The sequence below is a fragment of the Convolutriloba macropyga genome, chromosome 3 (assembly GCF_964194025.1).
Source record: "Convolutriloba macropyga chromosome 3, txConMacr16.3, whole genome shotgun sequence".
NCBI lineage: Eukaryota > Metazoa > Xenacoelomorpha > Acoela > Convolutidae > Convolutriloba > Convolutriloba macropyga.
This window is the reverse complement of record NC_134470.1, coordinates 64318438-64346327: the sequence shown is the minus strand read 5'-3', so window position 1 is coordinate 64346327 and position 27890 is coordinate 64318438. Positions and strand designations below refer to the sequence as shown.

The 27890-nt window shown below is 33.6% G+C and overlaps 2 protein-coding genes across 3 annotated transcripts in view; both read right to left on the bottom strand.

Annotated features, from left to right (window-relative positions):
* LOC142336358 (nuclear migration protein nudC-like) overlaps positions 1 to 27890 on the bottom strand; it is a 472960-nt gene that overhangs the window by 402828 nt on the left and 42242 nt on the right. The gene's annotated exons all lie outside the window — the stretch shown is intronic.
* The window catches only part of LOC142336357 (serine/threonine-protein kinase BRSK2-like), a 160681-nt gene continuing 152670 nt past the window's right edge, over positions 19880 to 27890 (bottom strand). The window contains exons 17-18 of one of the 2 annotated variants that reach the window (XM_075385125.1): positions 21400 to 21571; positions 19880 to 21066 (exon numbers count right to left, since the gene is read on the bottom strand). In XM_075385125.1, the coding sequence (XP_075241240.1) occupies positions 20114 to 21066; positions 21400 to 21571 (1125 nt within the window). In that variant the 3' untranslated portion in view covers positions 19880 to 20113. The remainder of the gene's footprint in view (positions 21067 to 21399; positions 21572 to 27890) is intronic. The other variant, XM_075385126.1, reaches the window with a different exon arrangement.

Here is a 27890-nt window from a genome sequence, read left to right as displayed (position 1 = left end):
ATTCAGAGCCATAAAATACAAAGCCAAGAAAATTGTTTTTGTTTTTTTTTCAGATTTAAGAAGTTGTCAATGTGCGATGAGCTTATTCTATTAGTTAGGAAAACTTATTTTTCTGTGAGGCACTATCAAGAAAAAACAAGATTTGGCAACAAACAAATAGTAGTAAGCGCTAAAACAAAAAATCAGCATAATTTTTTTACTTTTTTGTTTTTTGAGGTTTTATTTTTAATTCATTTTGTTAAATTTTTGAATAAACAGAAAGATAACGTCAATGCATATTAACTTTAGAGTTTGTTGAAAAAATGCATTATATTTAGGCTTCTTCTTGGCACAAACGCAGATCATAAAATTCGAAAATTATCTGTTATTAAGCCAGAATGCAGGAGTTTGTCTGAACTCATTTAAAAACTGAATGGTTCTCTATATCGTAAACTGATGTATGAAATATTTTTTTCTTCGTGTTTGCCGCTTTGTTTTGCAGTTAATCTTCAAGACTAGGGACTGCAAGCATTTTTCTAACCCACCTGTGATCAATAGTCAGTAAATCAAGTACTATTTGAAACAACTATACGCTAAATCTCAGAAAAAGGTTCCCATTTGTACGAATAAATAGCCTAGTCAACTTTTATAAATTTAGTACCCCTCGTTGTAGTTTCAACACTTAAATGTACCGGTTGCTCCACTACAAGCATTAGTTGGAACTGTTCAAAAACCTTGTTTAAAAAATAGATTGTTTTGCTTGAAGAAAAAAAATCCAAATTTAAGAAAATAAAGAAAATTTCTACAGAAAGTCTGTATGTGGTTTTTAATATCTGTGAGACAGTTAAGGACTCCTGATGTTCTAAAACTTTGTTGTCGATCATGATATTTTGCGTAATAGAAAATGAACGGCTGGGAAAAAAAGTAAAAAATCCAATGATTGTTGTTCGTCATTTTTTTCCACGGAATTTACTTAATATTCAAACATTAATTTAGAAAAGCTAGAACTTAATACGAGGCTGTTTTTTCTTTTCTATGCATCCTAAAAAATTTTTAAAAGAAACACGAGAAAACCCTGGAAACGCTGATTCCAGCAACGTATTTTTTTTTAGCAGTTTAGGCATTTTACATTATCAAAAGTTTTTATTGATACTGGTGATACGGCTTGGGTTGCTATAATACTTCTTTAATATCAATTTTTACGAATTATACTTCTAATTTTCAGGTCATGTTTTGTAAATTCCAAATGCATTTTTTTTATTTTTTAGCATTAGTTAGCAAACACGTTACAAGGCTAAAAAATATTGAAAAAAATTGGCGATCAATTTATCATATTTTATCGAAATAAAACTAAACTATTCTTTTTTCAGATTAAAAAAGTTATCCATTGAACGCTGAGCTTATTCTATTAGTTGGGAAAACTTAATTCTCTTCTGAGCAATTTAAAGAAGAAACACGATTTGATAACAAACAAATAGTAGTAAATGGTAAAGCAAAAAAACAGCATAATTTTTCCATTTTTGTTTCTTTGAGGTTTTTTTCAGTGCAAATCTTTCCCGAACTTCTACTTTTTACTTTTGCATGTGAGAGATTAGGTTTTTCAATTGTAGATAAATGAGTGCGGAAGGTACATCTTGCAACAAAATGCAAAAAAAAAATTAAAAAAGCAGTATTATTTCGATAAGAAAATAAGTATGTTCCTTCCACATTTTTTGAAGTATGCATACCCTAAAGTTGAATTGTTTATGCGCGTGGCTTTAAAAAAACAAATTTAGTTTTAACAACTAAATTTAGTTGGAATTTAACAACCGAGTTTAGTTTCAACAACCAAAACTGGCTCGGAACAAAATTCTTTCAATACGTAATGCTTTTTTTAAGAGACTGTTGTTGAAATATGTAGTTTTCTCTTGTATCTGAAATTAAGTTTAAATTTCAGAATCAGTTTTCATATCAAAGTGTTGAATCGCATTCCGAATAAGGACTTCAATTTTGTTTAAAAATCAGTGCCCCAACGATATTTTCAAGCCTCTATGAGCTAATTAAAATAAAAACATTATTGTTCAAGTATCTCGCTTGAGCTCTTCATTCAATCTGCTACATGCTACATTAATTAATCCTAAATCATTGCGTTTGCCTGAAACTTTAAAATTGAGCTAATTTAGCAATATGTTCAATGTAATAAAAAACTATGATTAACAGAAATAATTAATATTGAATAAATCACTTCCACGGAAGCATATTTAGCAATAACAGAATCAAATTTCAGTTTTTTCACTCCCACTTTGAATTCACTGAAAAAATATTTTTATTTTTTCTGATCTCGTTGAAGGAATTTTTTAGGATGTTTCCCAGTATAGAAAGTAGTTCAAGGAATTCTAGTATCTCAAATTCACTAAAAGACGCAAAATCATGTTCTTTGTTTGTATTTATTTTCTTCACTAAACCGTCATGAAATTGGGTTGAAAGAGAAAATAAGCTCAGGTTTTGCATTATGCGGACAAATATCGTTGCGTCACTGACTCGCGATATGTTTTGATGTTTTGAAATAAAATAGATAGATCTGTCAACTAATTAAGCACTTTGACATTTTTTGTTTCGATAAGTTATTACACACCACCTTTAGTTTTGATATGTTTCAATTTGATTCTGTTAACTTAATCCGCTGGGACGGAAAATGATTTTTTCCTGGATGATAATTAAAATTAGGCGTTGGTAAATGGAGCACACACATATGGTGTGAATGTGAAGTTTATAAATATTTTCAAAACTTTCTGCCTCTCAAATTATTTGTCTGTTTTCTTTCCCAATTTTGATGTGCAGTTTTAAAGCATTATTGGAAAGTTTTTGGTCAAAGAAACATTAAACAAGGCTTTCAACAACGCGTGGAAAAGAATACAACCATTTTTCATAAAACAATAATGACGTAAAACGCAGTACATTGATTTAACAAAACAATCCAGCTCTGTTCCCGGTTTTGTTGTAGATCAATAGAAAAATTTCAACTTCTTTTAAATTTTTGGCGGACTATTTAAGAGAAAGAAAAAATCAATGAAAACTGCATCTAAAATTTTATTAATAAAGCTAATAAACTTTGTTAAAGAACTAATACAAATTAAATGCTTCGCTCTTTTTTGCATTTCGATTTGCGCTGTGTGTAATTGCATCCAAAAAGAAATCTGGACGGAACGGAGAAGAAAATATTAGACTTATATGGAATCAGCAAAAGAAAAATGAAAAAATCAAAAATTCGAAGGAACCAAAAATGTCCTCATCCAGAAATGAGGTTTACGTATTCGTATAACTTCTGATGGAATCAGTCATTCTACTTGTCTGAACACTAAATCTTTACTTTTTAAAATCGAAAAATACATTGTTTTCGGTTTTCAATTGGCTTAGTATTATTTGTATATTTGTCTAAAATAAACACGGAGAAAAAGTCAAGTAAAAATCCAGCTGACTCTTCTGACTAATTTTTGGTCCTTGAAGCATTGCGATTTAGTTGCAAAATTTTTTTGAAATCCCTTTTCGTTTTCTAATAATATTTTGCAATTGTTTAAAATTTCTCAATTGATCGTGATAACATGTCCTTCAAGGCTGATGTTGGAACTTTATGTGCAAGGCATAATACTAGGCGAGCCCTCTTGCTTATTTCTATAGAAAAAGAAAAACACAGGAATGTTTTTTTTTGTTGGACAAAAGATATGCCGGGGATTCTGTAACCATTATATGTGAGTTTTTAGAGTTTTTGGCGTTCTAAAAGGTATTGACGCTTTAGTCTAAGGAAAAATTCTTCTGTTTTCATTCAAGTAAACTTAGTTGCGACTGTTTAAGGTTAGCCGTTTTCAGAACCCACCGTTACAAAAAGGGAGAAAAAATTCTGTCATTGGCTATTCAGTAGCAGTACATGGCTTTTCCGGGCACATTTATAGAGTTGCTATTGGCTAGTACAGCATAATTTTTATGAGCTTTTTTAGAAATTGGAAGAGCATTGTTTAATATAAAATAATCTTTGGACAACTGAACACCGTGCCAGTTTTGCTAATATCAGTTTTTATTTCACTTGAAATCACTGAATTTAAGCTCTACTATAAAACAGTTGGTTTTACTAGTTTGACTCTATAAGACTCAGGAAAAAAATGAAAAGACAGAAGAATTGGCCAAATTTCTGTCAAAAATCATCATTTTTTGTAAAACTAGTGTTTACCCAATATGAAGTTCAGGACAGTTATTAGGTGTTGGCCAGATGGACTTCTCTTGCGGACAAAAATGAATAATCTGGAAAAATTTCATTTGCGCCTTTTTGCTGACCAATACCATTATTTTGATCTGACCAATTGTCTGGTCAATGGTCTGGCTAATGGTCTAATGATCTGGCTTTATGTCTGTTCGGTTGGGCCAATGGTGACCAATGTGTTTATGGTCTTGCCATATGGGTGCTCAGATTCTATTCGGTTGGCCTTTTTTGGGTAGGGCCGGTCTGCAACCCCCTGTCTGCGACTCAAATCGGTCTGGCCATGACTTGTCTTGGGTAGCAAACCTCATTCTGTGTACTTATTTTCTGGGAAAATTTTCTCCTCTGTTTTTATTATCAGTACGGCAATGTATTTAAAGATTTAAGTTCATATCTATCATTTAAAAATGTTCAAGGGGAAAATATGTTGTCCTAAAATATAAACTTAGATAGTTTCTGAAACAAAATAATTTTTTTCAAAGAAGTCACAGCCTCCTAATGAAAGTCTTCTTCTGTTCATCGTAATGATGGAGATTTATAAAGCTTCCGACATCAATGGGTCAACTTTTTTTCAAATTCTGTAATAGAAAAATATATGGTTATTTGATGAGTTTTTTGTATCTTTGTACATACCCAGATAGATTTGTCAAGCTTCAAAATGTTCATTTTAAACAATGGGATTTAAAAGTAGTGTCTTTTAACAATTTTCTGATCTGATGTAGTGTTTTTTCTTGATTTTAAAAAACAACCGTTTGAATTTTCCATTTGATTTTTTAATTTCTTTTTCTATTGTCTCTAATTGATGCATATTGGTTTGATTTTAAGAGTTAAATCGTTTTTGCAAGAGTTAATTTAAAACTTGTCTTCTTTCCTCTCATTTGAAGTTCTCATTTAGGTCAGGAAATTTGTACAACTGTAAACAACTTTAAATATGAAGAGTGGGAAAATTTTATAATAACCCTATCCGTAACTTTGCGAAACTTAAAAAACGGCTGGACATTGCTAGATAAATGCGTTGTCGTTTCCCTCAGAATATGTAATTTGGTATTGTTTTAGTTTAGTTTTATTTGAAGAATTTTTTTGTTGTTTAATTGCTAAGTTCAATAAAAGGTGTAGTTTCATTCAGATAATTACATCTAAAATGGTTCAGGTAAGAAAATTACCTGAACTATTTTTTCAGGTGTGCTTCAGGTGCCTATTTAACCGAAACTCAGCTGAACTTCCGACAAGCTGAAAACGGTTCAGATAAAAATACCTGAACTTCAATTTTTTTCAGAAGAGCGAAAAACTTTGTTATAGGCAAGCTAAAGTCTGCACCATACAATTCTCAAATCATTTTTTGCACTATAGGCTTCCACCACAAAAACCTCTCTTTACTGTCCAAGACCCACTTGTAGGCTAGTCCTCTGGTAGTAAATTGCCCTTATAATTAGATATCAGTTATAAAAATACAACTTCCTATTATTTCGTCTATAGAAAGTTGTAATCCTAGAACATTATGAAAAAGTTTTAAACGTACCAATTTCGTATTCAACATGTTTCACCTATAACATTGGCCACCGATAGGAAAAAAGTTCTCGGATAAAACTGGCCTACTCGGACTAGTAAAAAAACCATTTTTAAAAATTATTTAAAAATATAAACTTTAGCTACAGTGATTTTGCGTCAAAAAAGCTATTGTTGAGTATTAATTTACTAACAATGATTGAATGTGTTTATCTTCTGAGAACAACATGTGGCAATTTTTTCAAGATTTTTCACATAGGTCTTGGTCTTCCCAAAAACTGAAAAATTTGTCGCTATAGAAAAAAATGAGATCGGAAAAATGAAAAATGGTTTTTCAAGAATATTTTATGCAAAGATATGTCAAATTCATGTAATAATTTTTATATACTGCTAAAAAAATCGCAGTGTTGGAAGCTTCTCTTCAATGGTTTGCAAACTTACACTTAGATGCTTACAAACTTTTTCTTCTTCAGTTTTAGTTTAAAAACCGTACAAATCCATAAATAAATTTTCGGAGAAAACAATAGAACACAAGAACGCAACTCTAAACTAAATTCTTTTGACGGTTAAAACTGCTCTGATTGCCAGAAGAGATCATTTTTAATAAAATGGGAAAAAGATTTTTTTTGCTGTCAAAGGCGGAGTGTTTTAATGTCTTGATTGATACTGTTGTACCGAAATTCAAATTATTCGAAATTTATTATTCAGCAAGCTTAAATTATGCATGCAAACAATCTGCAACGCCCCGCTTAATTCCGCAAAACTCTGATCTTATTCCGAATCGATCGTCTGCTTTAAGATGACCACATAATAAGATTTTGAACTGATAACTGATAACTAAGATTTTACCGGGCAAACTAGCATCAGTAAAAACACAATAAAAATTTACTTATGAAATCAAGACGAAAATATCTGCGTTTGCAAGTAATTCTTCCATTTGGAAGATATAAAAAACAATTTCCAATTTTTTCGTCTATGGAAAAACGTAGTCCTAGTACTTTAATAAAAAGTTTCAAGCCTACCAATTTCGTATATATATCTTTATCTTTGACATTGGCGATCCATAGCAGGGAAACTCTGGGAAAATGCTGGTCTGCCCGGGAAAGTAAATAAACAATTTTAAAAAATTATTTTATAAAAAATATAATTTAATGCTGCTTTGTCTACAATGATTCTTGCATTTATTGAAGTTTTTTCAAACATTGCTAGATAAATGAGTTGTCGTTTCCCTCAGAATATGTAATTTGGTATTGTTTTAGTTTAGTTTTATTTGAAGAATTTTTTTGTTGTTTAATTGCTAAGTTCAATAAAAGGTGTAGTTTCATTCAGATAATTACATCTAAAATGGTTCAGGTAAGAAAATTACCTGAACTATTTTTTCAGGTGTGCTTCAGGTGCCTATTTAACCGAAACTCAGCTGAACTTCCGACAAGCTGAAAACGGTTCAGATAAAAATACCTGAACTTCAATTTTTTTCAGAAGAGCGAAAAACTTTGTTATAGGCAAGCTAAAGTCTGCACCATACAATTCTCAAATCATTTTTTGCACTATAGGCTTCCACCACAAAAACCTCTCTTTACTGTCCAAGACCCACTTGTAGGCTAGTCCTCTGGTAGTAAATTGCCCTTATAATTAGATATCAGTTATAAAAATACAACTTCCTATTATTTCGTCTATAGAAAGTTGTAATCCTAGAACATTATGAAAAAGTTTTAAACGTACCAATTTCGTATTCAACATGTTTCACCTATAACATTGGCCACCGATAGGAAAAAAGTTCTCGGATAAAACTGGCCTACTCGGACTAGTAAAAAAACCATTTTTAAAAATTATTTAAAAATATAAACTTTAGCTACAGTGATTTTGCGTCAAAAAAGCTATTGTTGAGTATTAATTTACTAACAATGATTGAATGTGTTTATCTTCTGAGAACAACATGTGGCAATTTTTTCAAGATTTTTCACATAGGTCTTGGTCTTCCCAAAAACTGAAAAATTTGTCGCTATAGAAAAAAATGAGATCGGAAAAATGAAAAATGGTTTTTCAAGAATATTTTATGCAAAGATATGTCAAATTCATGTAATAATTTTTATATACTGCTAAAAAAATCGCAGTGTTGGAAGCTTCTCTTCAATGGTTTGCAAACTTACACTTAGATGCTTACAAACTTTTTCTTCTTCAGTTTTAGTTTAAAAACCGTACAAATCCATAAATAAATTTTCGGAGAAAACAATAGAACACAAGAACGCAACTCTAAACTAAATTCTTTTGACGGTTAAAACTGCTCTGATTGCCAGAAGAGATCATTTTTAATAAAATGGGAAAAAGATTTTTTTTGCTGTCAAAGGCGGAGTGTTTTGATGTCTTGATTGATACTGTTGTACCGAAATTCAAATTATTCGAAATTTATTATTCAGCAAGCTTAAATTATGCATGCAAACAATCTGCAACGCCCCGCTTAATTCCGCAAAACTCTGATCTTATTCCGAATCGATCGTCTGCTTTAAGATGACCACATAATAAGATTTTGAACTGATAACTGATAACTAAGATTTTACCGGGCAAACTAGCATCAGTAAAAACACAATAAAAATTTACTTATGAAATCAAGACGAAAATATCTGCGTTTGCAAGTAATTCTTCCATTTGGAAGATATAAAAAACAATTTCCAATTTTTTCGTCTATGGAAAAACGTAGTCCTAGTACTTTAATAAAAAGTTTCAAGCCTACCAATTTCGTATATATATCTTTATCTTTGACATTGGCGATCCATAGCAGGGAAACTCTGGGAAAATGCTGGTCTGCCCGGGAAAGTAAATAAACAATTTTAAAAAATTATTTTATAAAAAATATAATTTAATGCTGCTTTATCTACAATGATTCTTGCATTTATTGAAGTTTTTTCAAACATTGCTAGATAAATGAGTTGTCGTTTCCCTCAGAATATGTAATTTGGTATTGTTTTAGTTTAGTTTTATTTGAAGAATTTTTTTGTTGTTTAATTGCTAAGTTCAATAAAAGGTGTAGTTTCATTCAGATAATTACATCTAAAATGGTTCAGGTAAGAAAATTACCTGAACTATTTTTTCAGGTGTGCTTCAGGTGCCTATTTAACCGAAACTCAGCTGAACTTCCGACAAGCTGAAAACGGTTCAGATAAAAATACCTGAACTTCAATTTTCTTCAGAAGAGCGAAAAACTTTGTTATAGGCAAGCTAAAGTCTGCACCATACAATTCTCAAATCAATTTTTGCACTATAGGCTTCCACCACAAAAACCTCTCTTTTCTGTCCAAGACCCACTTGTAGGCCCAAAAAAGATAATTTTGTTACTAAAGAAAAAACTGAGACCGGATTTTTGAAAACTGAGTTTTGAGAACATTTTATGTAAATGTATGTTAAATTTATGTAATAATTGGCATATACTGCTAGTAGAATCGTAGTGTTCGAAAATCTCCTTTTATGGTATTGTTAATATGCACTTAGAAACTTACAAATTGTTTTGTAATTCTGTATTCGCTCAAAAACTGTAAAACATCATCAATAATTTCTTGCAGAAAATAATTAAAACAACATTAATTTACTCGTCTCTAACGGTGAACTCTGATCTTAAAGCCAGAAAAGATCATTTCCAATATGTGAAAAATAAAACAAATTGCTGTCAAAGGTGAAGTGTTTCAGTATCTTGATTGATATTGTTAATAACAGATTCATATATTGCGAAGTCTATCAGTCCATACTTAAAATATACATGCAGAGAGTCTCCAATGCCCCGCGAAGCCCCGCAAATTTCTTAACTCATTCCACCTCGGTTATCTGCATTAAGAGATTTGGAATAGATCACATTTTGAAAAATGAATACAATAAGAAATTGAAGTTTTCACTTTGATCCAAGTTGATTCACTTCGAGTTTCAAATTTAGCATAAAAGTTTACCGTGCAAAATAACTTTAGTAGAAATTCAATGAAAACTGCAATATGATATTTTGTTTCCCAATGTTACAATATTTACTGCAACACTTCGAATGAATTATCTTTTTTTAGAGGTTTCAAAAAAAGACAATTTGTTGTTTCTTTTTTATCAAAAATCAAGACAAAAATATCTGCGTTTTTTGACGCAGAATGAGTTTTGGACAGTAAATTTTTAATTTTTTCCCCGGAAAACAATTTTTCAATGCATTTTTGTGTTAAAAGAATCCCTATCTTTTTGGTTAATAATTCATCTGAACATGCTGAGTAATAGAGTTTATTTTTCTGGAATTATACATTATTAAACAGCTTGCGATTTTCGTTTTTTAATTGTGTTTTTTTAAATGTCAGTGGAAACAAGCTATAGAGTGCAATGAATACAGCAGTCATTCCTCAAAATTGTTTAATTTTATCTTAGTTAGCAAAGACATGAGTTAAAAGGAAGATTGTAAAGGCGAACTGGCAAAGTCATTTTAAAAATTTTTCTGGCAATAACAGTTCGTCCCGTTGCTCCAGAAAAGTTATAACAATTCGTCGGTTAGACAAAAAAGCAAACAAACGAAAAATTGGTATTGAAAAAAACCTTTTAAAAGACTTTGTTCAACAAAAATTGATCATACAATAACTCTCATCAGATTAGATATCCTTTGTCATTAGTAAATTTTGACAAAAAAAATGAGAAAAAACGAAAAAAAAAAATATAAAGTTCTGTATGATTGCCGCGGCCTTGTGTACGAGTAACAAGAGCTTTTTGTTCCGATCGTATTTGTGGGAGGGAGAAAATTTAGGAACTGTAAGCTAACTGGTTTTTTTGTTTATTCGATCTCGGCCGATCGATATTTTTATTTCAAACTGAATTGTTGGAATTCTTGGAGGTTTTTTAGTAAAATTTTTGTTATTATCGCAAATTAAAATAAATTGTCACTATTTTCGGTTATGGGTACCTAAATTCTACCGAGGTTTTAGTAATACTGGGCTACTTTTGTCTCCTAAAAAATTTATAGAATAAACAAATTTTGGATTTTGACATAGATTTTTTGTTCCTAGAGAATCTTTTTGGGGTTTTGTTGCCAATTGACATGATTTTTTTTTGGTTTCTTCTCTTAAGTTTCATGTGAAGTATTATAAATGCAATGCTTTTTAAAAACTTGCGGATGTCGGAATTGTCTGAGGTAAATATTTTTTATTGACTTTGACAATAAAGTTTTCTTCCGTAATTTAGCCACAGTCTGAGAAATGAAAATACCCAATGAGCTTAGCAGTGGAATAAACTGAACGTGTCGTTTGTCAAAAATCATAACACAAGGTTCCCATAACGACAAATAGGAAAAAATAATTGAATCTTAAAGAATATAAATTAGCAAAGAATTGAGTTAAAAGGAAGATCGTAAAGGCGAACTAGCAAAGTCATTCTTTACTTTTTTATGGCGAAAACAATTCATTACTTTGCTCCAGAAAATAATAACAATTCGTTGATTAGACAAAAAAAGCAAACAGATGAAAAAAGAGGCATAATTTAAGCTTCTGAATACGTCAGTTTGATAATGATAGTTTTTTAAATTAGTTAATTTGATTTTCAAAAATAAAAATTGTTTTCTCGACTTTAATCTCATTAATCACCTTCTAATTAAACACAGGTAATTATTCACATGTCATTAAGTCTTGAATCACGCGTTATCAATTCCTATTGACAAAGGGTGTTGCACCTTCATATTTAGCCTATGTGATTGTTATTAGTAAACTACTTTAGGAAAATTTCAAAGAGGTTGTAATTGATTTTCGAAGCTTTTTTATTTTTCATACGTGATTCCATATTATTTGATAAATAATTTTTACGAAAAATTTTTTGGTAAGAGCCAAGAAAAAATTGAAATAAATCACTCACGACCGCGCTAAAAACATTCCAGCTTGGATGACCTCTATTGAAATTGCCTATTCAATTTTGATTTATATGTGAGTGCAAAGGTTATTTGTTTTATTCTCGCACTCACTTCTACATTTAAATTTAAAAGAGTCTAGACAAAAATAGTGAGCGTGCAATCAAGCTAAATGATGATAATGTTGTTTCCTGAGAGTTGTTTCCTAGTGAAATGAAGAAAACTGATCTCACTGATATAGACCACTGTTTTGTATACAAATATGTTTGTATAAAATTCTTTCTTTAAAGAAGTCTGTCTGTTTTAATTTCTATCAGTTTTCAAAACAAGAGCTACTGAGTCTAGCAAATGCAATGTTTGCGTCTTAAAGGGTCATAATTGCTGTTGTATGAATTGGTCTGTGGACATCTAATGACTTTGTTGAGTTTTACCAATCATGTTTTTGACGATTTTGCAATTTTTGTTTTGTTTTTGTTTTTATATGGGTTTGCTACTCCGTCCTAATACTCAAAGGTCTTTTTCATGTCTAATGAGTTCCGATTAAACTACATAATGTCTCTCTTTTGTTTTGATCACTTTTGATTTCTTTCATAATGTTTATTTCCTTCAATTTTTGTGTTTTGGCTATACATGTTCTTTTTTGAAGAATTGTTACAATTTGAATATTGAAGCATCCCATTTATTGCTGTAGTGGCAAGAGTTTTTATTTTTTTGACTGACACTTTTAGAAAAAAAAGTCAACTTTGAGTTCTGAGAGTTTTGATTTTATTTTCATTTTTTTTTCATTTTCATAAGTCAAAATTGATGCAATTTATTTTGTAAAAAATCTGGAGAATTTCCAGTCTTTTGAGAGAATTTTGAAAGAATTTTCGGTTTTCCGTTTATTTCGTTAAATTTGGTTCTTTACAATTGGCCTTATCAATTATTTTAAATGATGATTAATCCAGTGGGTTTTTCTAGAGACGCATAATTGACTCTTCCAAAAATTTTCACTCAACACCGAATGGATTCAAATTTCGTTTCAAGAATATGATCACTTAAAAAAAATTCCTTTCTATATTATAGCGTTGGCTCATAAATTCCTCTCATTAACAAGATGTACTAGCTGCTTCATATTTTACCTTATCTGTTTTAATTTAATTGTTTGTAAAATAATATAAGGTGTTCTTTGGTTAGCACCCAAATTTTTCAAAGAACTTGGAGTTATTTAGCATATTTTCTTTTTTAATTATTTATGCATATCTTTGTTTATGTCAGTTCATAACCAGTTTGATGAACTAAGTTTTCGATAAGTTTCAGGAGCCAACTTGAATTAGCTCAACCGTTACTTGCCTTGTGATTATATAGTTTGATCAACCTCTATTTGAATTTTACCTGATTTTGCGTCCCCGATTTAGATTTTTAAGAATGAACAGTCTCTCCCCTTTTTAAGATTCTATCGAAGTTAAAATAATAAATTCTAACGACTTCTTTAGAGGCAGTCTATCTCTGCTTCAATTGGTAGATTGAGACACTATTGTGGATAAGTGGGGTCAGAACATGATGTGCCATCGCACATTAGCGAGGATCCTTGTTAAGTTTAATAATTAATTTTTAAATGACGATGATAGAATTTGAAATATCCGTTTTGATATCGATTAAAGACCAGATTCGGGTTCGGATGTTAACCATGCGGTTGATCTTGCAAGCTAACATCCATGCTGCAATAATCTTGCAAAATGCCATTCCAATCTTGCGCATTGCCAATGTTGCATGATTAACATGCAAAAAGCATCTAAAGAAGATGAAAAAAGGCTAAAAGTTCTCACTTTTCTTTTAATTTTCCTTTAATTTTCTTTTCGTGAAAAGAAAAATGAACTACAGAAAAAATCTACGAGACCAATAGTAGCAATATTCAAAATGCCTATTTGTATTGGAGTGTATTTTCTAGGATTCTCGAATTGACAGCACAAAAGCAGCGGAGGTCTTCGAATTGTGGTGCCTAGTAAACAACCTTGGGGGCTTTTCTCTAGTCCAGGCTCTGAATTGTCAAGACAATGGGATTCGACCCCAAACTCAATCCACCTCCCCACAAGACAGCCCACTTAGCGGCTTCAGTTCAGGAAGGCAGGGTGGTGGATTCGGATGATCATACTTGAGGTGAATAAATATTATTAGCATTGCGTAATTGGAGATAAATTAAAAGTATTGTACCCTCAAATTTTTTTTGATCAACACTATTAGAATTGCGCTTACTAAACGTAGAGGACTAATAGCAGAAAGAGAAATTGTCACAGCTAGGTAATTGTTTTCTTTAAGAAAATTGTTTTCTTTAAGAAAATTAATTGAAAGCCTTAAAAACCGTTAGCTATCAACTGAAAACAAGATATAAATTCGGTTAAGCAAGCATGGAAGCAATTAAGGCCTTTGATGGTCATAAATATGTTGAACGTTAACAAAAAGAATGACATTTAGGGGCAAAACAATTTCTAATAATTTTTGGGAGAAATTTTTTTGCCCCTTTATTCTAAAAAACGTAGTCATGGGGCTGCAAAACGAATGACAAATGAATCCAAAACAAAAAGAAATCATTTAAAGTTTACAAAAGAACATTGTCAAAGTCATAACAAATATGAGCTTTTCTCTGACGACAAATAACATGTTTATATGGCCTTATTTTGTATTTACCAAGTGAAGCATTTCAATAAACCACAAATAAGTCAAGCATTTTGTTTAATTTTTAGGTTTATTATTTAAAAAATTTAATATGAAAAATTTAATCAACGAAAACTCCTATAGTATACGAATGTACAACTATTTTTTTCAAAGGTTTGTGCAGGAGAAATTAGGTCTCCTGTCTCCAAATTTAAGCAAACTAGGAAACAAAAAGATTGTTTTGAGCCTTTTTTGATTAAAAAACTTTCAAACTCGAAAAATTTAGTAAAAATGTTTATTTAATGGTTTAAAAATTGGCGAATTTGTACAATTTTTTATTAAATTTTCTAATTTTTATCTATATGGAAATTTTAGAGTTACATTTTTTATCATGTGAATTAGCTCCCGATGGTGTGATGTGCCATTTTGAAGGGGGACTGGTTTGGTTGAGTAGTAACTTTTGAAATATGTTCACTCAAGAGGTTAATACATGGGTACATCCTTCAAAGAGTGATTAAAATAGACCATATTTAATCATTATACAAAAGTATGTTCTATGTAATTTGCTACATCTGGCAGCTTGTTCAGTCAAGTGATTGGTTAATATACACGTCTTTGAGAAACTGGTAAAATGTGCTTTGCCGGATCTTAATACATAGATACCTCTTTTTACCCCTACCCCGGTCTCCCCAGAAGTTATATCACTGATGCAGCTTAAATGTTGATAATTTTACAACCTTAATTAACGTCACAAGATCTATCTGATCTACTAAACGTGCAACCAAACATATGGTTATCTTGAGAGTGTTTATTTGGGAAACTTAGCCATGGGCTAGCTTATTTCCGGAGCAAATTTCCCAGACATATTTTAATATTTTAGGTTTCGTTGCCTGTTCTTTGGAATTATTAGCTTCTTTAAAAGCATAGGTTCTCCTACCTAGTATTAACTTCAAATGACAACTTATTCAATCAAGATTTGTACGAGTCCGCACCATTGTTAACGTCTGATTAAATCCAAGGTGTAATTGTTCAATAACCGCCATCAACTTCTGAAAGGTATTAAGACGCTCAATTTTCTTTGTTCCCATGCAAAGTTTTGGCTTGTATTGTGGCGCTTTCTTGTAAGATATGTTCACACTTTTTACGAACTGTTGATGTCAGTAAGAAGTCAAATTAGACTGAACATTTAGTCACGCTTGATTAATAAAGGGAGCGAAAAGGCAAAAAATATTCAAACCACTTTTAAAATCGAGTGAGAAAGTGGCTCTTAAACCAATTTCTTGGATTTTGAGAGGGATTTCTGTGGTCGTATTTTGTTATTAATTTTTATAGTTTTGCCCAATTTTATTGTGATTGCTGTCTTAGCCTCGAACTCAATAATGAGAGGCCACATTTGCATTAATTATCTAAATAATGGTTTAAACTCATAATTAATAATTGATCACAAACCAAGTTGGTAGCAGTCAGGTTAGTTTATGTGGTTTTTCCTATGCAATTTTCGCTAGAACAATTTTTTGTCTTGCCCTTTTGACTTTTCGTCCTCACAAAGGGGATAAACAGGTAATGCACAAAAAGCATTAGGTTCTCTTAGAAATTTTTGGCCTACTAGACTCTAAGTATGCGGTTCACCGCAACAGTTCTGGAGACAAAATTGGGTTGTGAAGGGCAATCTTTAGTGTTTAACCAACTGCCCCCCCCCCCCCCAACTACACGCCCCCATCACTTTCTCCCCATATCATCCCGCGTCACCCTCCCCCACATATATCCCAGGACTTCATAGCGTTTCAGCCGTAAATACGCGCACTTAATCCCCTCCACCGTGTCCCCCTTCAATTAAGTTAAAAATGGCCTGCATTAACAGTAGCTGGCGAAGCCAACTGCTAGACAGTCTTTCAAAAGCAATTCCTCCGACGTTAGTTGATTACGTTTGCGTTTTACGGCCTCGATACTGTTTAAAAATTGTTACTGAACTCCTTAGCTTTTTGTTAACCAGTCATCACTTATTCTCATTATTGACATTCTGCGTAGCTTGCCAGGGTTTTCTTGTCCTGCTAATTGAATGAAAAGTGAAAAATACTTGGTTAAAAATCGGAAGATATGGGGCAAAGTTTGTTTAAATTAGGGTTAGTAAATTTTGCCTAAATTGGGTTACAGTTGGGTGCGACTTGCTTTAAACTCGTTAAAATAGGGTAATCTTTCAAAATTATTGGTTGAAATGGGATGATATTGGGTAAATTGGAGCAAAATTGCGTACGTTTTGTAACAATGGTTTATATTCTGGGTAATATTTGGATCAAATGCAGGAAAAATGGATACAATTTTGTTTTCATTGTCAAAATTTGGGTAAATTTTTTTTAAAAATGCAAGTAATTTTTGGTATTTTCTGGACAATTGAGGATATTTGCAGAAAATTCTGTAATAAAATTTGAAATAAACTTGTAATATTTCTTAGTAAAAACGTTAAATCTGGTTGTTTTTTGAACCGTTTTGTAAAAAAACGATTAATTTTTCAAATATATGTCATTTTTTGTTCACTAGCTGAAAAATTTGATAACTTTTGGTTACACATTCTTGAAATTATGAAATGAAAATTTCAAAATACACATTTTTGTCATGTGATTTTGCTCAAGTTAGTTTGACAGTTTCCGCTATCTGTTCATTGAGGGGAGGCTAATTTTGTTGACTAGTAACTTCTAGAATATGTTCAGTCAAGCGTTTAATAAATGGGTACATCATTCAGAAATCGATTAAATTAGGCTATACCTATTCCTTATACATAGGTAAATTGCTATATCTGGCATACGTTCAGTGGCATAACAGTGGCATAAAAAGCTGCGTCTTTGAACAATCCATTAAAAATATGTTATACCGAATCTGAATACATAGGTGCGTCCTTTCAACCCCCACCCCTGGTCTGCTTAGATTATACTACTATCAACTTGTCAAACATAACCGACTAACGTCGGGTGAATTGCTCTCAAACTACATATGAGAGGTTGGCTTTGGTAGAAGCCAACTGGCGCTTAGGGATGCTAGCATTGGGGCGGGGGTGACCGGATCTGGGGGCGGGGTCAAGCGATGATGGGGGGTAGGGTTGCGAAGACTAGATAAGAGGGGGCTTCAAATCGAGAGATGCGGAGGAAGGTAGACAATGCGAGTGTTGAGGGGGGGGGGGGTTGATGGCGGGGGGTTGGGTGACTGAGGGGGTCAAACTTTTAAGATTAAGAACCGACCTTTATATTACAAAATTGTCTCATGAAAGCAGTTTTGGTGAATCGCATTCTTAGAGTATACTAAGGCTTAGGGCTCTAAGAGAACTTAATGCCCTCCGAGCTCTGCCTGTTTATCCCGTTCTTGAGGACCAAAAGTCAAATGGATCAGACGATAAATCGGTCAAGCGAAAAATCGCATTAAAAGACCACAGCATTAATATAATTGCTACAAAATTCGTTTGAGAGCAATAAAAACCCCTAACCCCAGTTTTCAGAATGCTACCATGTATCCTTCATTGTCTGCAAACAACTTTATCGGCACACAGATTACTCGCATAACTTACTATTTGACTTAAACTACCACGATGAACTCAATTTTCGCAAAATCAGAAGGTTTAAAATTTCATCTTAAAAATTCCAATTAGAAACGCATAAAATAAAACTATAATTAATCAATCAGCATTGTATAGTTAATTAATCAATTGAATTATTTATTTTAGAATTTGGATTAATTTACAAAAACTCAAGCACTGAAAATGAGTCTTTAATGATGTTACATTCATTCATACACAAATGAGAGGATGAGGAGACAGGCAAATTACACACTTATTGCACCTAACAATGAACATTTCATATCTGGTTCCTTTCCCCTGACTCATTTTTGCCCTCGTAATCTGATCCTGAATTATCTATTAGACTACTGCTTTTAAATATATCGAGTTACGATTGAATTGAAACGATGCCTAAGTCGAGTGAAAACATTACCAGCGTGTGCCGCAAAGCAGTTGTCCAATGTACTTAAATGACTGTAGTTTAATGCGTTTTTGCTTTGATAGTGGTTTGAGTATCCTAATATGAGACAGGACTACCCATAACACTTACAGTGTAAAACTATAATGATGTGAATATCATATAAATTTGGTCATTTTCAACAGGGGCTAAGGAACCAAACTTTTTACTGCACTTCACGGATCGAAATTCATTTCTTCGATCGTACGATTTTAATCATACATTTGAACTTTTCTTACTTCGCAAACTAGTTTTATCAATTCATGACGGATGAACCGTTGGTTAAATTGCTTGATCAATGGCTGAGATTTTGAGAAAATTGCACAAAAATGGGAAAAGTTTAGCCCCTTATTCAATTAGCACCGAGTTTGTGACCGTTAGGTTTAAGTAGATGGCTTAAGTTATGTCAAATGATTATGCAGTTTCGTCAGTACGTATGAAGTATTCGTTTAATTCAGTACTGTTTTTGACGAGTTTAAAGTCAAATTATATTGCTTAGACGAAACAGCATTTTAGTATTTATTCTGAGTTGGTTGGGAACATTTAAAACTGCTGCGTGGTTGTCACGCTTAAATATTCAATTAATTGACGCACGAAAAAGAAATCGTATCTCTTTTACTGCACCTCATAAAAAGAAAAGAACTTAGAAAAATGGCATCATGATTTTTCAACTACAGGAATCATTAAAGGTATGTTTGCATGCAGAAAATAAAGCAAAACAAATCAAACGGTATTGCACTTGAAATTTGGTACATTATCAACTTTCCCTCAACAAATTGAAAAAAAAACAAGAACGAATCTGAAATGAAAATTGTAGTAGAATTTGAATAGCTCTAATTAAAGCACATCTAATATATTACAACAATTCTATTCATAAACAAATTGTTTACATTGTAAGCCTTTTACAGCTCTGGTGAGATCTATCTACTAAACTAATGTGATTGCGCAGAATATGACCTGATGCAAGTACAAGATCTAATTAATTAATTGATTGATTAATTAACACATGAACTATGACAAAAAAGATAGAGAATAGAAAACAGCTCCGGAAGCCACATCACGCGACCCAGAAGCTTCACTTCAAATACCTCCGCAATTCAGTAGATCCAGATAGCAACTGCAAAAATTATTAATGACTGAAATCTTGCATTAATATTCATTGTCTGGTTTGTCATCTATCTATGGTTCATCATCTATCCTGGGTTTGGCCATGTTGGAATACATCTACATATTCTGAACTCTACAATTCTGTTTCTTAGAACTAACCATCCAACTAAAAATCAAATCACTTCTGTTCTGCCACTGTTTTATTCACCCCTCTCCAGGTACTAAAAACCACAAATTGACATAACTAAGACGGCTTTACAAAATTCAAAGAACCAAACACTTCTCGTTGACATTAAAATGGCAATTCAATTCATATGAATTGGACTAAATTTTATTCCCAATAAAGATGTTTTCAAATTTCAGGTTCAAAGCGGATAGCTCATATCAAAATCTTATTACCATATTTTGATGTGACCTAAAAATGAAATGAAAAAGAATGCATATGAATTTAAAAGCCAGCAGGAGTTTCGTTTTTGAAATAATTTTCCAAGGTGACTGAGAAATTCCCATTAATCACGCGAACTAAAAGCTCATTCCTAATGTTCAAGTTGAAATACAGTGATGGTTTTTCTTTACAAGAGATTGGACAACTTATATAGAAAGGGTCATTTTGTGACGCACAAGGCATTGCATTTGTTTTACAGACAGGCTGGACTGCCTGTTGAAAACGGCGAGAACAACTCAAGATTTCAGACACTTATCAAAAACTTCAAATCGATCACTGATCAAAACGTCTGTTTGTCTCACTACTGCCGCTAATATTTGTTATGTAAAAGAATCTGTGTTTTTGTAGCACTTGATTTTGTTTATTCAATTGACACTTGGCTGTTGGTCAGTACTGTTAGCTATTGCACTGGTGGAGTCACTACTCCCTTTGGCACAGGGCGCCGCGTGACTTGACGCCGTCCTCCGATGTCTCTTGCTGGGCGACATCAACACACCACTGTTCCCACCACTACTCTCAAGCCCACTAACTGACCCCACACTCATAGCTGCACCATTGGAAGAGGAAGAACTGTTGTTAGATGCACAGTGCATGAACTCAACATCATTGGCACTGCCCATTATTGCACTGCCATTACTGCACATACCATTAGCATTGTTCCCATTAACAGACCATAACTCGTCAACATTCGTCGTCTCACAAATCATTGCACTATTTGATTGCTTACACTGTTTAGTTGCCCGTAACGATTCGCCACCATGATCACATGTAATTGTTTCGTTAGTTATAGAAGCTACAAAATACTCAGTGGTCCCGGTGGGATTTGAACCCGCACCTGAAAAACCGGACGGGTTGTTCGAGGCACCAGAGCTATTGACAATGGTCGAATTGATCAACATTTGAGCACTCTTTGTATCTCCCATTTGAGTTGACTGGGAATTTAGAGGGCAAGAAGAATTCTGGTTAGTTTGGACCGGAAAGGGGAGGTTCTGGGAACTTGTACCTGTGGAGTTGTACGTTGTGACATCTTTGACTACACTATTAGGGTTATTGTTGTTATCGTTGTACATTGTAACTTCTTGTTTCACAGATGCGACATTTGCGTTATTCGAAGTATTATGGACAAGGTGATTCTGGTTGACTAGATGTTGACTTTGGTCCACCAATGTTGGGTTCTGGTATCCCTTTGAAGCATGTTGATTGTTGCTGTTATTGTTGTTGTTGTTGTGAACTAGACATGTCTCATCCAACGCAGGTTGCCGTTCCGCTATTGTTTTCTCCATATGTTCCACCACCCGACGAAACCGTCTTCCCGGTCCTAAATAGTTGCTACAAATTAATTCGTTTCGCGCCAATTACTTCTAGGGCTTTCTGTAACTAAATTTGTAACTTTCTAAATTTATAAATTAAGTAATTTGCTAATATTGTTAAATTTCACCTAAATTTTCTAATATTTCACCTAATTTTCTTTAAGATCATTAAACTACGAAGATATCAAATGCTAACCCTTGTTATTCTAGCAAAATTCATATGACGTTTGCTTTCGATTTAAAAATCGTAAGTTGCATCTTGTTTGTTCATGTCACGTTTCGATCCCAATTGTACCTCAAGAATGATAGAAATTCTTGTAAAGCAAATTGGAGTGACCAACCTGCAATTAGTGTGAAAATGACTTTGTGGACGTTGTCCAGGACAGAGTCCAGCATGACATCGATTTGGAACTTGATTGGCTTCATAAACATGGAGGATGCACTGGTGGAGGATTTGCGGAACTCCACACGGAAACATGTGGGCGAGATTACCTTGTTCTCCAGGTCAGGAGTCTAGAAGAACACCATATTTACCGTAATCAACAGCTAAACTTTTGATTTTGATCACGTTCTTCCAAATACCGACGTCTAAATCCTATGCAGTTGGAAACTTCAAAGGCATATCTTGTTGAGCTATCTTAAGAGATCGTAGCTCGTTAATCGGATATTTACTTCAAGTTATTGATTCTTAATCAGATATGCTCGCGGAATTCGAGTGTTCCACTTTCAAGACGTCATTCGTGAACTAATAACATGTTTGTAAATTGAACGGTCAAACTAGCCATTTGGCACGTGAAAGAAAATTAAACATAGCCCGAAGATTGCCGCAAAATAGCCGCCGTAGACCCCACTGGCCGTCTTTGGAATTGAAACAGTTCGAGAACTTCTGTAAAACGAAAAAAAATAAAACGATAACCGACTAACGTCGGGCGAATTGCTCTCAAACGACCGACGAGCTGTTGGCTTCGGTCGTAGCCAGTTAGGACTAAGAGATACTAGATAAGGGGGTGGAGGTGAGCGGAGTGGAGGGGGGGGGAGGGGGGTGGTTGGTCAATCGATGGTGGGGTAGGGTTGTGGGAGAGCTGGACGACAGGGCTCTAAATCGCTAGGTTGGAGGAGGGTGGACGGGGGGAGTGGTGAGTGGTTGGGGGTGGGGGAGGGGGTCAAAAGATGAAGAAACATCCTGCACACCCTAAAATTGTCTCCACAAAACAGTCAATAGCACACTCAGCCACTTAATGCCCCCGGCAGCTACCTGTTAATCTCGTCTTTGAGGACGAAAAGTGAAATCGGTCAGACGAAAAATCTGTCAAGCGAAAAATCGCATAAAAGACCACATGACTAATTAAATTGCCGCAAACTTCGTTTGAGAGCAATTGAAAGACATAAACCGACTAATGTCGGGAGAATTGCTCTCGAACGACAGGCGGGGGGAAAACATTTGAACCCACTGGGATTCGAACCACTGACCTCCAGCTTCATAACCATATGCACTGACGACTGTTCCGTTTGGCCCTTAATTTTGCTTTGCTGCAACCGACTTTATATTAACAAGCTTTACTTCGGAGGGAGAGCAAAAGAGATCACTCAAAAATAAAGAACGAAAACGTGAAAAAGTCACTTGAGAAGTCAAAGAATGTTCTAGAAGAAAATCGCAAAATGGTCAAGCGACAAATTTGCATAAAAAAGACCAACACGTTTACAATAACTGCTATGAACTTCGTTCAAGGGCAATTAAACAGTCCGAAAATAAAAACCGAATTGAATGCAAAGTTAAAACAGTCGCAGTCTGACCAGCAGACCACTTGAGCATTATGAAGCAAACAGATAAACATAACCGACTAAACGTCGGAAGAATTGCTCTCGAACATTTAGTGGAATCGCTAATCAATTGCAGCCAGCTTCAGTCGGAGGGGGGAGCCTAAATGGGACTAAGAAGTTCAATAGCGGGTAGTCGGCTTCAAATAGCCACATTAGAGGTTAACATATGCCACTTTTAAGATTTTGAAGTGAAAAACGGCTTCAGTTTCGGCGCACTTTTCATTTGACTTTTAGTATTAAATTGCCGCCAAGTGAGTTCAACTGCTTGAAATTGTGATTGAGAGTGATTTTTAGATCATGCGAAACGCAAAAAGTCAAGGACGTAAAAGTAACTCAAAAAGTCATAACTGTCAAGCGAAAATTTTGCATAAAGACGCACAAGTTTACAATAATTGCTGCTCTACGAGAGCAATTAAACAGTTAAACAAATATAGAGAGAGAGACTATTTAAATTTGGCACTCTTTTGGTATCAGTGAGTTGAATACCAAAGTCTAGAAAACCATGTAAGACGGCGAGAACATAAAACTGGACATCTCAGAATAATCTTGCTTGACCTTGAAAGCCAGCAAAACAACAAAAATTAGCGGAAACAGCTTGAACACAGCACCGAGCTCAGTTTTCATTGACAACTGCTGCTCAGAAAATATGGAAACAGCAAAAATTCAGAAAACAAAATTCCAATTTGGTTGGAAATTTTTTTTACCCATAACATCAAAACCAAATCTGTTCTGCCGAAATCATAACAAAATTAATCAAAATTACTAAAAAGACGATAAAGGTATTGGGCTAAGATCCTCCCAGCCATACTTCCGCTGCTGAGGTGGTAGGTTACTCGCTGGGTCGGATTGAAGTGAGGAGAGACCAAACTCACTTCGCGCCATGAATTTATGTCTCCTAAAGTTCCGGTGAATTGCATACTAAGAGACAAGAAAACCAAAAGACTAAGAGAAACTTGATGCCCTCCGGGTTTTACATGTTTGTCACGTTTCTGAGGAGGAAACGTCAAATCGTCAGAAGCAAAAAACGATTGGAAAAAATAGTGGTAACATTCGCATTAAAGAATAGCAGCGGCACTCATAGAATTGCTACAAACTTCGTTTGAGAGCAATTAAATAGGTATTGAACTTCAAGAAGACAAGCAGGCCCAAAATTGGCGCAATATTAACTGATTTAATCAATTTTCTTGGACCAAAAACCTTAAGAATGAATATTGCCGGTATATACTGGAAAAAGCCACCACATTGATGCACGTCGGGAGTGCAACATAAAAAAATTAAAGAAAATGACAGAACTTTTTCTGTTGAAAGTGATCTAATTTGGCGTACAGCTCCACTTGAATGCCATACAATACCTTATTCAACAACTAAACCAGAGGCTATTAAGCTTAATACTGATGCCAGCTAGCATTATGACTTAATGACCGGACTATATTGGTTTATCCTATTTTTTTTTTAATTTTGCCCCTTTGAACTTAACCGTAGTCACTGTATTGCCTAATTCATTGAGAGAATGGATTTGACATCCTTTCAGAAACCGTGAATGACATCACGAATCAGACGTGAAAGTATTTGTTTACGTAAAACGAAAAATGTGATCGAAAGTAAGAATTTTTTTTAAAAAAGGAGCGCGCCGTTGAGAGGCTGACGACGGCTATAAATAACAACTGAATCAAACAGTCTCTAAAACTACCGCATATTCAATATGTGAACGATAAAATTCAGTCTTGACAAATGGGAAAAACAACAAAAAAGTTTAGCCTCTTATAGTCTAATATATATGTGTCAAAAAAGTTTGTTAACATAGCCGGCCCATTGTCGGAAAGTCGCCGTTGAAGCGCTCGAAGCATATCGAGATCGAATTTTTCGTTGTTTTCTTTCAGTGTCAAAAAGTGTTGTAATTTGGCGTAAAGTTTCAGTTCGATTCTAAAACTATATTTAATTCAGCTTCTAAACTGAAAGCTAATAAGCTTAAAACCAATGTCAGCAAGCATACACTAATGAACTTCGATAACTTAATTCTCAATAACTAAATGGCCGGGCTTTATCGTTTTATCCCGTCTCTTTAAATTTCGATATTTTGACTAACAGTATTCACCACAATGCATAATTCAATGCGCGAAAGAATTTAAAATCCAGTTGAAACAATGAGTGAAGTAAGTCAGACGTCAAACAAACAAGAAAATGGTGACTTATGTAAAACGAAAAACGTGACGAAAAGGTAAAGCGAATTAAAAAAGAAGAGCGCCAAAACAATAGCCGTTGAGAGGCAGACAGCGCCTATTAACAAGAACACAATAAAAAGATAATATATGTGAGAAAAGCCACTTTAGCAGAAAAAGAGTAAGAACAACCCTGCCTTGAAATTGCCACACTAAAACATAGCCGGCAGGTTGCCAAAAAATAGAAACACAAAAACAGATTGAAACAAAAAAAAAGACAAATCGTCCGTAATTTTTTCTGTTTTTTTTTCAGTATCAAAAGCGTTCTAATTTGGCGTGCACTTTCTATTAGATTCTAAAACTATACTTAATTCAGCTTTACGAATTTCAGCTAGCAAAATTTCAAAAAAAGAAAAACAATGCAAGGAATTTAATGGAAAAACTCAGAATGCCAAGTCTTGAGAAAAGCTTTTTGGCCAATAAAAAGACTGAAAAATATGACATAATGCAAAAATTTAAATTTGCAAAATTTAAAGAAAGCTCCTTATTTTCGCAATATTTTAACGTCCAAAACCACTCTTTCGTCTCTGAAATCTATCCAGTAGACCATCTGCAAGATCTAAAAAAGTTTCATTGAACCGTAAAGATCAATAAACTTAGAAATTGACAAAAAATTTCAAAAAAGTTTGAAAAACAATCGCAAATTTTATTGGAGAGTTGTTAAAATTTGTGATAATTATTTCTTCGAAATCAATTTGTAGTCTTCAGAGGCTATTAAGTAACCCTAATTCATGACTTGAAACGTTTCATTGTCTCAGAGATAGATAAACGAGGATCATGACAACAACTTTCACAAAACTTGAAAAATTTCAAATTTTACCAAGAATAGCAGAAGTTCGTGATATTAAAAAATTGAAAAAATTTCTTTGCCACTAAAAACATGGCACAAACCTATAATTAGACCCTGGAGGAGTTTTTATGGCCCCTGAGGTGCATAAACTCAAAAAGATAAAAATTTTCGAAACACCAGAAAATTGCAAAAATTAGTATCTTTTTTCGGGTTTATGTTGGCAAAACCAAAATCCAGAGCTCATAAAATGGTCCAAAAAAATATATCTCGCAAAAGACTTTTATCAACTTTGACATACATCAATTCAGAACTGATAAAAAACACGAAAAACGACAAAAAAAAACATGAAAAATTGCGACATTTTGGGCTCGAAAAATTCTAAAAACAACTTTTTAACATTGAATTAAGGCATTCCCAGCAGCTGCACCACTCTAAGCAACTGAAAGAATAATAAAGCCGGCTTCAGTCCGCTAATGAAACTCATGACCCACTGGGCCTTACCTGTTATACCGTTTTGAATGACCAAAATGTGCAAAAAAATCTTACAAAAAAAATAAGAACACAGAGCCCCAATACAATCCAGTTCTTGGATTGTAAAAACGAGAGCACATTAAAAATAGCCATTGAGAGACTGACGGGGCTATTAAACATAACTAACATTTTTTTGTCGTTCAATCTCAGAATCACTACAGTCGTAAAGTAGAACACCCAATGCCGCTACGCTCAGTTCGCAGCAGTAAAAGAGATGAAAACAGGCGAAGCAGAAGTACAAAAGATATCCGACAAATTTGCCGAAAAATAGCGGGCTCTCAATTACCACAAAACCAATTGGGATTCAGAAAACAGCAAAAAAGAAACATAGCCGGCAGGTTCCCCGAAAAAAACCGCCGTTGACGCGTTTGATGCACATCGGCATTGAAACAGAAAAAAAGACGAGACAAATCGGCCGCATCTTTTTCTGTTTTTTTAGTATTAAAAAGTGTTCTAATTTGGCGTGCAGTTTCTATTAGATTCTAAAATTATACTTAATTCAGCTTCTAAACTGCAAGCTAACCAGCTTTACCAATTTCAACTAGCAAAATTTCAAAAAAAAAAATGAAATACAATGCAAGGAATTGAAAGAAAAACTCAGAACTACAGATCAGTAGATCAATGGAACAAGGCCAGGCAAAAAAAAACAAAATAAAAGTTGAGAAAATAACAAACAAACAGAACAAAAAAATAATCATTACAAACTAAAACTCTTAAAGCTTTTTCCCTGAAGACCAACAATTAACAATTTATATACACCTATCGAACGACGAAAAGTCTTAAGAGAAGTTTTCTGGCCAATAAAGATAGAAAAAAACTGACTAAAAGTATGACAAAAATGAAAAACTTAAAATTGCAAAATTTAAAGAAGGTTCCTTATTTTCGCAATATTTTTACGTTCAAAACCACTCTTTCGTCCCTGGAATCTATCCAATAGACCATCTGCAAGATCTAAAAAAGTTTCATTGCACCGTACAGATCGATAAACTTAGAAACTGACAAAAAATTTCAAAAAAGTTTCAAACAATTGCAAATTTTATTGGAGAGTTGTTAAAATTTGTGATAATTATTTCTTCGAAATCATTTTATTGTCTTCAGAGGCTATCCAATAACCCAAGTTCATGACTTAAAACGTTTCATAGGATCATAGAGATCGATAAACTAGGAGAATGACAAATTTAAGAAAATCGTGATATTAAAACATTTATACATTACTTTGTCGTTCCATCTCAGAATCACTCCAGTCGTAAAATAGAACAACCAAACGCAATATAGCTGCTACGATCAGTTCACAGCACTTAAAGAGACGAAAACCAGAAGCAGCAGTACAAAAGATTCCAGGCAAAATTGCCGAAAAATAGCGGGCTCTTAATTACCACAAACCCGATTGGAATTCAGAAAACAGCAAAAAAGAAACATAGCCGGCAGGTTGCCGAAAAACAGCCGCCGTTGACGCGTTTGATGCACATCG